The sequence below is a fragment of the Geotrypetes seraphini genome, chromosome 3 (genome assembly GCF_902459505.1).
Source record: "Geotrypetes seraphini chromosome 3, aGeoSer1.1, whole genome shotgun sequence".
Taxonomy (NCBI): Eukaryota; Metazoa; Chordata; class Amphibia; order Gymnophiona; family Dermophiidae; genus Geotrypetes; species Geotrypetes seraphini.
Window position 1 is genome coordinate 390,051,973 of NC_047086.1, and position 16,109 is coordinate 390,068,081.

At 39.9% G+C, this 16,109-nt stretch overlaps 1 protein-coding gene across 5 annotated transcripts in view; it reads right to left on the reverse strand.

Moving 5' to 3' along the window:
• MTA3 (metastasis associated 1 family member 3) overlaps positions 1–16,109 on the reverse strand; it is a 459,795-nt gene that overhangs the window by 278,472 nt on the left and 165,214 nt on the right. For all 5 annotated transcript variants that reach the window (XR_004538871.1, XM_033939005.1, XM_033939006.1 and 2 more), the window contains exon 7: positions 11,192–11,297. Coding sequence is in view for 4 of the 5 variants with exons in the window: in XM_033939005.1 (XP_033794896.1) it covers positions 11,192–11,297 (106 nt within the window). In the remaining variant the exon portion in view is untranslated. The remainder of the gene's footprint in view (positions 1–11,191; positions 11,298–16,109) is intronic.

Here is a 16,109-nt window from a genome sequence, read left to right on the forward strand (position 1 = left end):
ACACGGTTCAGTTTTAGAATCAGCACTGTTCTGTCTAATGCAATATACTGTAAACCTTTTTTTAAACCAACATTCTACTGAAATAATCAGTCATTGTTTTCTGCATGCAGATTTCACGATTCAGGCTGTGATTCTGACTACTGATGCTGTAAAACTGGCCATAGTCGTGACATCCATTTATCTCCAGATAACGCAGCGTGTGTAGGGACTTCAGCGCGTCTGAGAAGGAAACAATCTCTGCAGGTGTTTCATTAGTTGTGATGATCACAACAGTATCCCCATCGTCATCAGACTCTTGGTTGTCAGCAGTGTCCTTTATGACTATACAGATATCGGAATTAGTGCTGTCAGATGATGTGGGCACATTGTTGCCAACGGCGACATACAGCTCAAACTCTTGTGGCAAGAGTCCAATTGGGAGTTCAATGGACGAATTGTTAACTTCAGTTGTCTAATCAGATGTGTGAATGAAGCTCGCCCGTTGATAGCAATTTGGATGCTGAGACTCGACTCCACGCCTCCTATACCATGTGAAGAGAGTCGAGCACCATCATTTTTCTCACGAGCTCAGCAGCTCGGGGGTTGGATGCCGTGCTTGCATCAATCACTACCATCACATGTCTTAAGACGAGCAACCTACAATGACGTTTGAAGTTGGCGATTATCCCCTGATGCATCGGTTGGATCAAAGATGTCGTTTGGTGGCAGTAACACGAGTTTGATGTTGGTTAGTTGTACACCATTGCTGTGTGCTGCACAGTTATCATACAGCATTACAATGTGTCTCCTACGCCTTCTCATCAGATTGTCAAGTTTCTGCAACCATTCAATCCACAGTGTCGCCATCATCCATGCGTTTTTGTTGCTTTCATATTCAACAGGCAGGCTTTAATGTTTTGAAGCACCGAGGATTTCAATTCTTCCCAATCACCAGTGGCTCGATCTTTTCACTATCGTCCATATTGCAACTGAGCAGCAATGTCAATCGTTCCTTTGGCACCTTAAAGCCAACAGTTTCGCTGCGTTTGAAAGCCAATGTTCCATTAGGGATGGCACACCAGTACAGGCCCATCTCATCAGCATTGAAAACGTTGCATGGTTCATATCCACCAATGACTGATGGCAACACTTCCATGACCCATCTTTCTGCACCAAACTCATCAGTGTCTTGTTTTTTGCCATGCTGCTTCTTAAATTTTATGCCATTATGAACTTTCCACCTTTCTAACCATCCGTTTGTTGCTTTGAAGTCTTCTAAGCCCAGTTCTTCGGATAGCTGTGCTGCAGTTGATGACTTCTAGCTTTAGAAAACCATTGCAGCAACACCTGTTCAACGTCTCCAGCCTTCTCATTTCTTTTCCGTTTCCTGGTAGGATTACTGTTGTTTTGCCAGTCTTTCAATATGGCTTGATTTTTTTTTTTTTTTTTGTAAATCCGAGATATCTGGCTAGGATGAACGCTGTAAATTTTTGCAATAGAGACCTGACTCTCCCATTGGTTAAGTCTCTTTAAAGCATCGACATGTTCAGCCAAAGACAATGACTTTTGTCCAGCATGGTGGACACATTCAGCCAGAGACAATGACTTTTGACCAGCCACAGACAAAGGTTTTTCTCCATGAGACACCATGGTACAGTTTTGAAAGTTCGAACACCTGGCCTGGCCTAGACTGCTGATCCGAAACACATGGCTCATCAACGTGAAAATGTGATTGTTTTAACCGGAGTGAACGTAACGTGAATGCATACAGGTGGGACCTATAACATCAGTGCGCATAAGCGGATTGTGTGCTTATCAGAATTGCAATTATCCAGAGTTTACATCCATTTACTTTAATGTAAAACAAAAAACGGGACCATGGTGGTAGGCTGCAAATAACTGAAGCATGTGCTTAACTGACGTGCACTTAGGTGGAGTGGACTGTACACAGGAAAGACCAGATCTATGTAATCAACAATGCATCCAGAGCTAGGCATCCCAAGAAAAGGAAGAAAGGAACAGTAGAGTGGAAGTATGGCATTTTCATTGGTGATGAAAAGGTTGACCTGAGAAGCCCCCATTCTTGAAAAATGGAGTTTGCAAGCGGTGTGTCCAGAAACTACTTGTGAGACCAAAGGACTTTACTGAGAATGCCAGCTACGAGGGGCGTTCCATAATTTATCTACCTGAGTATAAAATAAAGTAGCAAGCATGTTGAAACAAATTAAGAAATATCTCAAGATTACTCTTGCACAGTTGTGGCTCAATGCAAGTCTAATATTCCAAGCGACAGGATGTCAGAAGAGTCTTTATGCAAATCAAGTAAGAAACTGCTAACCTTGGAGCACTGTTCAGTGATAAAATTTCTCACAAAAGAAGGGAAAAAGCCAAAGGAGATCCATGAATGCATGACTGCAGTTTATGGTGAGTCTGCACCATCATCCTACAAAGTAAAATTTTGGAGCAAGCAGTTTAAGTGGGGTAAAGAGTCCATTGAAGATGACCCTCACACTGGACGGCCTCTGGAAGCAACTTCCACAGAAATGTGCAAGAAAGTTGAGGATTTAATTTTGTCAGAGAAATGAATTAAGGTTTCCTGCATAGCTGAAGAAATGGGCATCTTGTTAGGTACAGTTTGGAAAAGAATTCATGAAATATTGGGCACGTCCAAGGTTAGTGCAAGATGGGTTCCAAGAATACTGATGCCATGTCAGAAGGCCAAGAGGCTCCAGTGCTGTCAGGAGAACTTGGAGATGTTCCGTGAAGACCAAGTAAATCTTTTTCATAGTCTGGTGACTGGAGATGACTTGGATCTATCACAGATATCCCGAGTCCAAAATGGAGTCAATGTAGTGGAATCACAAGTCATCCTCCACCCTAAAAAAGTTCAAGACTGAAAAATCTGCAGGTAAACTCATGGTAACCATCTTCTGAGATGGCAAAGGATTTTTGCTTCTAGAGTTCATACCATACCAGACAACCTTAACCAAGAAGAGTTACACCAACACAATGATCATTTTGTGGGAATCAATCAAGGAGAAAAGATGAGAAAAACTCACAGCAAGCATGCTGCTTCTTCATAATAATGTGCCGATGCACATGTCACAACAATCAGAGGCTGCCATCCGAGAATGTGGGTTTAAGTAGCTGAACACAACAAAACAAAAAGGAAGACCCGATGTTCCACAGTAAAAACAACAGACTGTGGATGTGAATGTTCTGAAAGATGATTTTTATTCGCTCTTCACAATAAAAATACAAATAAAAGTCTGAATAAGTAATACACATATGATTGTCCTGGCAGACCCTACACGGTCCATGTTTCGGCGAGACTGCCTTCCTCAGGAGTCCGGATGACTGTAGGGTACAAAGATAAAAATATGAGCAAAACAATGTACATGTCTTTGAGCATAAAAACTGAAAATGGCTTGAAACAAGCAGAGTGGCGCGTAAAATCACGTGTATTACTTCAGACTTTTATTTGTATTTTTATTGTGAAGAGTGAATAAAAATCATCTTTCAGAACATCCACATCCACAGTCTGTTGTTTTTATCTTTGGTTTAAATAATTGAACCATGCGCCCTACAATCCTGACCAGGTTTCCTTGGATTATTTCCTGTTCTGAGTTTTGAAGAAATCTCTCTGGACAGCATTTTTTAAGTGAAGAAGTCAAGGAAGCTGTGACATCCTGTTTTGAAGGTCAAACAGAAGAATTATTTTCAAAGGGGTAAAAGTCATTGCAGGAAAAGTGGATGACAAGTATGGAGCAATCAGGGAACTATACTGAAAAATAAAAACATTTTTAAAAAATCTCTTTTCTTTCCTACTGACGTAAATAAATTATTGAATGCCCCTCATAACATCTGCACTTCTGAGGAGGCCACGAAGAGCTAATCATCAATATACATGAACAACAAATTACCTTGACGGTGAAAGTGAACTGCTACCACTTCCAGGCATTTTGTAAAGACCCTGGGGGCTGAAGCAAGCCAAAATAAAGGACTTTCAACTGGAGTCAAAGATCTGGTGGCAGAATCTGAGATATTTTATGTAGCTGGGATAAACTGGAATATGCATAAGCATCTTTGAGAACCATCAAACAGAACTAATCCCCTTTGTTTTTGTTTAGAAATGATAGAATGGAAAAAAAGTATTCATCTTGAATTTTCTCCTTGCATAGAAAAAGGTTGAGGTTTCTGAGGTCCAGAGACAAACCCCTTCTTTCTTTAGAATTATAAAGTACCTGGAGTGGAAGCCTCAATTTCTCTCATTTGAGGGAATAGGTTCTATGGCACTGAACTGTAGCAGAGAAGAAACCTTTCCTGTAATAGATTTACATGAATGATAGGTAGGTCCAGTATGCAACTCTATCTAGGGGCCACATGAAAATCCTGAAGCAGTTACCCTTTTGGATTGTATTCAGAACCCAGGAACCCATGACCATGATCTGCCAAGACTGGAATACATCATGAACCTGCTCCCCCAGCATTATCCCCCCCCCTTCCATTACACACACCAGAAGGGCAGCATACATATTCTAGAAGGGCTTTGGACTGTTGAGAAAGAGGATACACAAAAAAAGAAGAGTGCTAGCTAGCTGGAGCAGATGTACATTGTTTAAATTGAGCTTTCTTTCTAACGAGGTCTTTATATAACATGTGCTGACTCTGTGATGAATGTTTCTGATAATAGAAACTTATGCTGATAGAAATCTTTACACTGTTGGTTGAAAGATGATTGTCTGCCTAACAAAGCAGAGTAAACTGGCACAGCCAAGAGATGCTAAAGAGTGGAGCAATGGCCCTTTATAGTTTCAAGTGTTCTTTTCTTTTATCTCCAAACAAGTCTCCTGTGCAAGGCACACATACCAACTTAGAATGTATGTCCTCACAGTTCAGAGGTATACATCTGTGCAAGTATCTGGCCACAGTTACAGAGCCAGAAATCCTAAATGATGTTGTCAAAAATCCCACAAGAGGTACATATAAGGCAGGGATCTCAAAGTCCCTCCTTGAGGGCCACAATCCAGTCAGGTTTTCAGGATTCCCCAATGAATATGTATTGAAAGCAGTGCATGTACATAGATCTCATGCATATTCATTGGGGAAATCCTGAAAACCCAACTGGATTGCGGCCCTCAAGGAGGGACTTTGAGACCCCTGATATAAGGTGAGTGCCACACTCTTTTGCATCTGTTAATGTGGTAGCTGTGTTTTGTTTTTAAAAATGCTTAGTGAGAAAACCATACTTTCTAGAAGACAGTATGAATGTACTAGACCAGTGTTTCTCAACTTCAAGCCAAGTACCCCCTAAGCCTAACAAATACCAACCAAGTACCCCTGTCCAAGCTCCGCCCGAGACCCACCCAAGCTCCATCCCTGACTCCACCCCCATAATAACAGTACTAATTGTAATGCAATTTCTTCCAACCATTTTTCATATACAAACAATATAATCTTATTAATACATAATGGTAACCACAAAATTAAAGAAACACAAAGCACACTGTACACAGAGAAAATGTTAATTATCATTTCTATTCGTGTTTTTTTTCAGAGGTAAAAAAGATGACTTTAAAATATGCAATGTCACCTCAGTAACAGCTATAGAAAAATAGACAAATAAAGTGCAAAATATAGACAGCAGATATAAATTCTCAAAAACTGACACATTTCGATCACTAAATTAGAAATAAAATCGTTTTTCCTACCTTTGCTGTCTGGTGATTTCATGACTCTGGTTGTACTTCCTTCTGACTGTGCATCCAATATTTCTTTCTTTCTGCATCCTGTACACTTCCTCTCCTCAGGACCTCATTCTCTTCCCCAACGAACATCTCTCTCTGTCTCTCCATGAGTTCAACTTTTCTTACTCTCTCCTCCACCCCCATTAGCAACATGTCTACCTCTCTCTCTCATTCCCTCCCCTGCTGCAAAGGGAATGGGGAGAGAGAGAGAGAGAGAGAGAGATCCAGAGTGTATCTCTCCCACTCCCTCTACTGCTACATCCAACATTTCTCCCTCTTTTCCACCAGTCCCAACATCTCTTTCTCTCTTGCCTCCTACACACTTCCTCTCCTCCAGTCCTCATGCCCTCTCCCAACCACCTCTCTCTCTCTCTCTTCCTCCATGAGTTTAACTTTTTAATTTCTGCCCTTTCTCCTTCCCTCCCTATCCATCTCTCACTCTCTCCGTGAGTTCAACACTTTCTGCCTCCTCTCCTCAGGACCTCGTTCCCTTCCCCAACCAACATCTCTCTGTCCCTCCATGAGTCTAACTTTTCTTCCTCTCTCCTCCATCCCCTATTAGCAACAAGTCTCCCTCTCTCTCATTGTCCATTTGTCTTGAGAGATCCAGGCATCTCTCCCACCCCTTCTACTGTCACATCCAACATTTCCCCCTCTCTCATCCCCCAGATCAGGTGCAGCATTTTTCACCACTGCCCATCAGCCCCATGCCTATTTCTCCTTCTATCACCTCTTTCCAGCACAATGCCACATTTTTCCCTCCATCACTATGTCCAACATTCCTCCTCCTTGAATCCCCTTCAATCTGTTTCTCTGGTCCTTCTCCACCACCATATCCAATATTTCTCCCTCTCATCCTTCTATTCCCCATGCATCTCTACCTCACTCCTCTCTCTCTCTGCCCAGTTTTCCTTTCTTCCTTTTCCCATGTGAACCATCTCTCACTCACACACTCATACCCAACAAGTCTCCCTATTCCTGCCTTCCTATATCCAAAGTTAGTACCCCCTTCCTCCTTCCTTCTATGTCGAGTTTGTGCCCTCATCCCCCTCCCTGCCTTCCAGCCTTTGTCTCAAAATTAAATTTATGCCGGGGATCCCTTCCTGCTCGCCTGCACCCACTGAAGCCGCTGCTGGGGATCTCTCCCTCACTGCTTGCAGTTTGGTAACAAAGCTAAGAAGTCAACTGGGAGGTGGACAAGTTGTGAATATATACACCTGCTGTCCTCTGAGAACACTGCTATAGGTTAAGTAACTTTTCTTTCTTTGAGGACAAGTAGGTATAATATTTGTACAGATGGGACTGCTAGGATCATGCCTCTACAAAAGGGTTACAGTGAACAATCATGAGACTGGCAAAACCCAAAAAGGATGGAGGGAAAATTGGTGCTTAGGAAGAGAATACATTTTGTAGAACTGCTTGCACAAACAAACTGCCTCTTATTGTGAACTGCTTAGAACTTATCATGGTATTGCAGTATACAAAATAAAGTTATTATTATTATCCTTTGCTCTGTTGACTTCAATGCTCAATGTTCCCAATGTGATGTCAATGCTACCAGTACAGAGGTTGATGTCAGCATTGATGTAAGCTGAGCTTCAGGCTCTGAATCCCCAGCCATGCTCAATGTTGCCGATGGTGTGCCAAAATACTTCTCATACTGAAGTTTATGAGCCTTCAGCAACTTCTTCTGCATGTGAGAGCAGAGGGCACAAGTAATGTCCCAATGCTCAGGACCTAGGCACTGAACACATTAGTGGCTGAGATTGTACTGTTGCACTGAGAGCACCTCTTGAAGCTACTAGGTGCTTTAGACATGAAGGAGAAAATGGCCCACACAAAATTGAAGGGCTGAATGCTTGGTGAGCTCGGTAGAAGTTCCCTGAATAAGGCTCAATGCTCCCAGTAGGAGAAAAGGCCCCAAGTGTCTCGAAGGGAACTCAACCGTACGGAAGGAATTGAATAAAAAAACAACAAATTATGACTAAAGGTGAAGAAGAAGAAAAAAAAGAAGGGAAGGTACCAAAAAGGAAAAAAAAAATTGACACGCTGAGAACTTGAAAAGCACAGCTACTCAGTTACATGGAAAACTAATAAATACAGGACCTGTGAGACGACATCGAGCAGGAATGCACCAGCACACTGTATAGACAGTAAATTTGGTATCTGTCCATACAGGGTTCTGTAGCTGATGTCACCCATCTGTGAGAATATTATACCCGCTTATCCTTGGCGAATAAGCCATACACAAGAACTGCAAAAATGTGTTTTGGTGCCTCAATTTATTTTAAGAGGCCAAAAATGACCACCCTCAGTTCAGCATCTTCCTGCAGAGGAAAATAATCTTCCCTAGCCCTCTCCTTTACAAATTCTGAATAAGAAATGTCCTTATATGGAGATTCATTCTTGGATGGGAGAGGAAATGAATCAAATGAAATTACTATAGAATCTTATTAATGTCATCAAACAAGGGATGATGAGTAGCAAAGAGCTGTAACAGACTCTCTAGCTGAAAAGCAATAGAGTCTGTAGAGGATGATGGTTGCTAATGCACTGGTTCCTATTCAGGATCAAACATAGTAAAAATACTATGAGGCCTTTTCTGTGCAGAGGTAACTTGTTGAATGGGCAGGTGCCTCCAAAGGCTCCTGACAGATGTTAAAGGAAGCCTTTATAGTAGACCTTCATAAACAAATTGAACATGTGCAGCTATTCTTAAAGAGACAGTGAAATAGATGAGGACTAATCAGTCACTGTGACCAGCAACAAGTTTCCAAGTTTACTAAAATTTTATTATAGCGCTAAATCAAAACTTCTTAGCGGTTTACAGAACATTAAAAAGGGATTACATAATATAAACAACAAGGCAAAAAACATAAAATAAAACCAACAGATTCAAAACAGGACAAAATGAAAAAACTTTAACAAAACAGGAACAAAAGGAATATGGGTAGACAGGTGGGGTCGCTCCAGAGGAATGCTTAAAAAATGGATTCTCGAGGGAGGGAGAGTTCTTGAGTGGGCAGACTTGTTGGGCCGTCGGCCCTTTTCTGCCGTCATACTCTATGTTTCTAACTACATTATTGATAGGAAAGAAAAGAACAAGAAAAGGGGAACTACTTTAGCAGCAGTACTTTGTGTAAGGGTGGCAGAGGCAGCAGCACTGTATCAGAGTTCTCTACAAGTTGGATGTGAACTTCAGCTCTATAGAGGAGTTTTAAGCACCTCTCTTGGCCTCAGGAGAGACTGAGCTTATGTGCTTAAATTTGTCTAAGAGGTGGAAGAAGTCCACACCTTCCCTTCAAAGTTTGGCAAGTGTTCTGATTGTGGCTGCACTAAAGATCTTATAAACATTGGGGTAAGCTTTGTCTGTTTAGAGTCATTCAGCGATCACCTTGACCAGGAGCAAAGTGCAGATTACCTACCATGCCTGGTGCTGATGGTGTCTCCAGAGAAGATTTTTAACTTGTATGTAACAGGGTTGTAGTCGACTGCACAGAACTGAACTTTTCTGACTTTTCAGCCTCCCTATGGCCACAGAGTAGATTTAGATGATCTATTCACGTTCTGAGAGACATAGGAGGGGTGTGTTCAATAATTTATCCACCTCAGTAAGAAAGAAAAGAGTTTTCAAAAACTTTTTGTTTATTTCTCAATATAGTCCCCTGATAGCTCCTTATACTTCATCCACTTTTCCTGAAATGACTTTAACCCCTTTGAAAAGAATTCTTCTGTTTGACCTACAAACCAGGACATCAAAGCTTCCTTGACATCTTGATCACTTGAAAACCATTGTCCACAGAGAGATTTCTTCAAAACTCGGAACAGGAAATAATCCGTGGGAGTCAGGTCAGAATGGTTTCAGCTACTGAAACACACATTCTGGATGGCAAGCCTGTATTGTCGTGACATATACACTAGTGTATTGTCGTGAAGAATCAACATGCCTGCTGTGAATTTTTCTCATCTTTTCTCCTTGATTGACTCCCGCAAAGCAATCGTTTTGTTGGCGTAACTCTCTACGGTTATGGTTGTCTTGTGTAGCATGAACTCCAGAAGCAAAAGTCCTTCATCATCTCAGAAGATAGTTCTCATGGACTTTGCCTGCATATTTTTCAGGCCTTGAACTTTTTTGAGGTGGGAGATGACTTGTGTTTCCATTGCATTGACTCCATTTTGGACTCGGGATATCTGTAAATAGACCTAAGTCTCATCTCCAATCACCAAATGATGAAAAAAAAATTCACTTGGTCTTCACAGAGCATCGCAAATTCTCCTGACAGCACTGGAGCTTGTGGTCTTCTGACATGGCTTCAGCATTCTTGGAACCCATCTTGCACTAATCTTGGGCATGCCCAACTTTTCATGAATTATTTTCCAAACTGTACCTACCAAGATGCCCATTTCTTCAGCTATTCGGGACAAAATTAAATCCTCAACTTTCTTGCACATTTCTGTGGAAATTGCTTCTCCAGCCATCCATTGTGAGGGTTATCTTCAATGGAATCTCTACCCTACTTAAACTGCTTGCTCCAAAATTTACTTTGTAGGATAATGGGACAGGCTCATCATAAACTGCAGTCACATGTTCTAGATCTCCTTTGGCTTTTTCCCTTCTTTTGTGAGAAATTTTATCACTGAATGGTGTTCCAAATCTAGCAGTTTCTTATTTAATTTGCCCAAGGACTCTCCTGACATCCTATCTCTTGGAATGTTAGACTAACACTAAGCCGTATCTGTGCATGAGTAACCTTGAGACATGTCACGACATGCACAGACTTGTTTCAACACACTTGCTACTTTCTTTCATACTCAGGTAGAAAATTTATTGAATACCCCTCGTATGTGCATAATGCTTGTCACCTTCTTAAGCACAGACTAGCTAAATGAATAGACACTTTGGATGAATGCTGAAGTTCTGCACTTTTCTGCTGCATTACGGGCACGGTTGGTACCTCTACTTTGGCAACATTTTTCTTTTTTAATTAATTTTTAACAAATTTACAACTTATAAAGGAAAACAAAACAAAATAATTCCTTCATGAGAAGAAGCAAGAGCAAATAACAACCCTTGAAAAATAATTTTTAAGTTGGGAGAGAAATTCAATTCACATCTGCTCATTAGAAAAGAAAAAAAACTAAGAGGCTGAGGAAACCATCGCACACAGGAAGGCCATGTAAGTTCAGAACTTTGAACTGAAAGTTCTGAGCTTTAGGAGAGCATTTCCATTCCTGTGCCACTGAATGTCACCCATTTGTGTCATTAGCACACAAAACTAGCATGCATATTAAGACACAATTTAAAAAAGAGCCAATTCTAGTATATAAAGCAAGCTTTACACAGAAAATATTTTATAAAACTGCCTCCAAACCATACAACAAACAAAAAACATTTGAGAAGCAAATGAGTATTTTGTTTGCAATCGAGAAATACATTTTTTTTAAATACAGATTTTGAAACTTACCGTGCTACAACTAGAAATTGGTCTATTTGTCGATCTATCAGAGGGCTATCAGGATCCCATACTTTTTCTTCTAGCTTGGACTGGTCTCTCTCATCTGATTCTCCTGCTAAGAAGGCAAAGAGGAAAAAAGATCTATTTCAAATTGTGACTTCAAAATAAATACTTATAAAGTCAAATGATTTGAGAACTTGCTTAAAAGTTCGATTCCTAACTAAGAGTAAACCTACCAATTCTTTAACTGGAAGAATATTTTTATGCTACCTAAAAAAAAAACCCAACTGTATCTAAATAAAATCTAGAATAACTTACATATATTTTCTAATTAGCCTTTATTTACATAGTACAATCAATGTACAGACAGATGTAACCATAACTCCAGTATCTCGTCCCCATAGAGATTACAATACAAGAAACAAGGAGGACTATTTAAAAGCTAAAGGGAAGCAAAATTCATAGCCTACAGAAGATGATTTTTCATTCAAAGTAAAAATGTAGAACATTTTGATGGATACTACCATGGCCATTGAAGCAATGTTGGCTGGGTATGGTAAAATAATTAAAAATGTACTTTTATAGAAGAGCCCTTAAGCAGTTAAGGCTCAGATGTGCATATGCTGATTTTATAAAATAGCCTGTCTGAAGTTTCTGAACAAAGGTATACCTGCTCTGAAGGAGTAATTATATGTGCATGTGTCAGTATAAATCAGTTCTATGCATTTATAGAAACATGGGAAAATGAAGGCAAATAAAGACCACATGACCTATCTAGTCTGCATATCCATGCCATCTACTATCCCTTTTCTCCCTTAGATATCCAATGTACTTGTCCCCAAACTTTTTTGAATTCAGATATATTCTCGTCTCCACCACCTCCACCAGGAGGCCATTCCAAGCATTCACCACCCTTTCCAAAAAGCAAACAACAGAATCAAGAACATAACATATGGAGCTACTCATCAGCATAAGATACATTAACAAAAGGTAGTACAGTATATTTAAATGGAAATCAGCCTGCCTTGTACATACAGATCAAGTGAAGCTAGAGGTCTACCCATTTGTTTTGCTGCTATTCCTCGTACTTAGCAATAAGATATACAGAATTCCACCAGAAAGACTCATTAAGACAGGAGGAATCTTTCCAGATATAAAGGACATTCCGAGTAACAATTGCCATCATTATACTGAAAAGATAAGACTGGGATGGTTAAACTAGTATGTAAGGCTCTTGTCTTCCAGAGCATAATATAATAGGAAAGAGGGTCATCAATCTGAAGAACTCTACAAATAACTTTCCATATTGACTGCCAAAAAGGCTGAATCGTACTATAAAAGAAGAGCATATGCTCCAAAGCTTAAGATGTCAAACCACAATGCCAACAGGGAGGGGATGGAGAAGGGTCCACCTTGGAGAGTTTAACCGGGGTCCAGAGAGTTCTATGAGAAAGAAAGTACAGGGACTGAGTAATAAAAGAAAGCCATTGAACACCGAACATTAGACGATCAAAAAATGGCCCATTCGTTCTCCAAATGAGACACCTGCATTTCAGTATCCCATATCAATTGAACATATAAGGTAACTACAGGGGTCACTTGGGCTATATATTTATAAAAAGAGGAAGAATGGTGTCTCAAAGCACGTATGAGCCCACATACAAATATAAGATCCAGAACAATGGCCAAAGATTGCAAGTCATTGCACAAATTATACGATGCTGTAACTGCACCCATCGATAGCACATAGAAAGGAAGATCATATGTTCTTTGTAAATCAGCAAATGTCAACAGTTCAGAATTATCCATTACATCACCAATTGTCATAATGCCCCTATCTACCTAGGCAGCCATATTTACCAGAAATTTTAAAAATAGTATTTCAAGAAAGCAAAATGAAGTAGGAACCTAACGGGCAAACAAAACAATGACAAAATATGATCAAGTCATTAAGCTCTTTATTGTGGAAATTTGCTTACAGAATAGAGAATGGCAAGGGTAAAAAATTTGTCCCTGTCACCGCCCCGTCCCCACAACCACTGTCCCCCACCCCATCCCTGTAGCATCCATACAAGCCTCAGTACTGCAATATTTAGCTTATTCCTTCCTTATAAATCAAAGTTCTAGCTGCTGAGCTAGAGAAAAAGATGTTAAGCTGGCTGGGCTTTGTTTATAAATTTTTATCAACACAACTAATATACTACTTTATCCTAAAGCAAAAAAAAAAAAAAAAAAGAAAAGAAATATAATTTTTTTCTACTTTTGTTGTCTGGTTTCTGCTTTCCTCATCTTCTCCTCATTCAATTCCTTCAATCCATTGTCTGCCTTCTCTCTGCATCTTCCATTTGCTCTGTTACTGTGCCTCTCCCTTCCATCTCTCCCTCCACATACCCCCAACTGGTCTGGCACCCATCTTCTTCCCTCTGCTCCCCCCACAGCCTGGCATCTCTGTCTTCTTCCCTTCAGCGTCTTCTACCCACTCTCTCTTCCCCATTTTCCTTCAACGTCTTCTCCTCACTTTCTCTTCCCCATTTCCCTTCCACATCTTCTCCTCACTCTCTCTTCCCCATTTCCCTTCAGTGTCTTCTCCCCACTCTCTCTTTCACATTTCCCTTCAGCGTCTGTTCCTCTCCACCTCCTTCAGCGTCTGTTCCATTCCTTTCCACCACCTCCCTTCCCTCTCACCACCCCCTTCAGTGTCTGTTCCTTTCCACCGCCCTTCAGCACACCTTGCGTGTTCCGACCATCTCCCTCCCTCCCTCTTACCTTCATGGCACATAACACTGTAATTTGTTCAAGCCGCCAGAGCCTGCCTGAAGTTGCGTGTGTCTGCAGGCAGAAGCTTCTCCTCCGACGCTACTTCCGGTTGCATCAGAGCAGAAGCTTCCACTCGCAGACACACGCGACTTCAGACAGGCTCCGGTGGCTTGAACAAATTACACTGTAATGCGCCACGAGGGTAAGGGGGAGGGAGGGAGATAGATGCAGCCGGTATGTAGGAAGGAGGGAGGGGACCGCGCGTGTTCCCTCCCTTAACTGTGGAGACAAGGCCATTCACCCCATACCCTCAGTGAGCACTTTGTTCCCCCCATTTTTTCGGCGGGTAACAGCCATCGTGTCATTCTCTACTACAGAACTCAACATGAGCTGTGTTTTAGCAATAAGCCTTCATCAGGAGTCCAATAAAATCTATAAAAAGAATAATACAAATAAACTCAAAATGCATAATGTAAAAATACATAAATCAAAAATAAATTCATACTAAAATATCCAAAATAATGTATAAAAAGAGCTGAATCTCAGAACTAATACTCGTATCTAGAAACAACACAATGAAAATGAACTGTAAATATACACAGGGTTCATAACTGTATACAAAAGCAATTTGTACAAAGAAAACATTTAACAAAATATTGTGAAAAGACTGTAAAACAGGTATTTTTGCCCCAATCGTGAAAGTTTATTTTAATGCCTGACATAATATGCCATGAAATATAACAGACTTTGAATATAAATGATACAATAGACCTAAGCACTAAATATAAACATCTATCATATAAGAAACAAAATCAGCTTATTTGTAAAACCTGCATGACTTAACACACTGTTGTCTAGAATCTTATGAGCATTCTCTTTTTAAGTGTGCTAGTAGATGCTACAAAGCTTTTTCGTTATATGTATATTAGAAAAACAGTGAGTACTACTTTTTATTTTTTTCTTTGGTGCTTTTTGAACATTAAAATGAAATACAGTGAGAATTTTGTTAACATTTTCTTTGTACACATTTGTTTGTGTACACAGTTATGAACCCTGTGTATATTTACAGTTTATTTTCATTGTGTTGTTTCTAGGTATAATCCCAAGTCTCTCTTGTTTTTCATACAAGTTTTTGGATATTCTGGTAAGAGGCCTAACGTTTGTTATTTTTGATTTATGTATTTTTAAATTATGTATTTTGAGTTTATTTGTATGTTTTATTCTTTTTATACATTTTATTGGGACTCCTATATGAAGGCTTATTGCCAAAACACGGCTCATGTTGAGTCCTATAGGTGAATTTCCACAATAAAGAGCTGAATGACTTGATCTCACCTTGTCATTGTTTCTATTGTCTGCTTAGGTTTTTACTTCATTTTGCTTTCTTGGCTTGTTTCCCATGGGATATATATCTGTATCTTCTTTGTTTTTTTTATAAACATTGTATTTCTCCATAACAGAATCATTCTAGAATGCTTAAATCTAATTTTTAATAATGCGTCGAATATATGGAGAGCCTTATGGGAGAATACAATCCCCGGTATGGCGGTATATAAATAAATTATTATTATTAGATTGGATTGCAACTCCGGAGAGAGACTAGAGTAGATCAAGTAAATCATTAAGGAGAATCTTATAAGTTATTTTTCCCATAGAAGCAAAGAAGGCAACTTTCCAGAATATGAATTATCAATCCAATTACTGAATTGTTGCAAGATGAATGCCAAATAGTATCTATAAAAGTCAGGATAATTAGCACCTACCAATGCTTTGGGCCTAAGTAAAATTCTTAGTACAGTTCTATGTTATTTCTTACTCCAGAGGAAATTCACCAGAATACGGTCTAAGGCCTTATATAAAGCAATTGGGAAGAGAACAGGTAACAGCTAGAGTATATAAAATATTGGGAGCAATAGTCATTTTGATAGATTCTAGCCATCCCCACCATGACAAATGGAGAAATTACCATCTATCACACATGGAAGATAGTTATCCAGTAATAGTTCTTGATTCTTTGATACAGTAATAACTAAGCCATTATAAAACTGAATACCCAAATAGTTAAGAGGACCAGTGGTCCATTTGAAAGGGTAGGAGATAAACTGAGATCTGGTACATTGGATATTTAATGGCATAACCTCCGTTTTTGTCCCAGTTGATCCTGTATCCA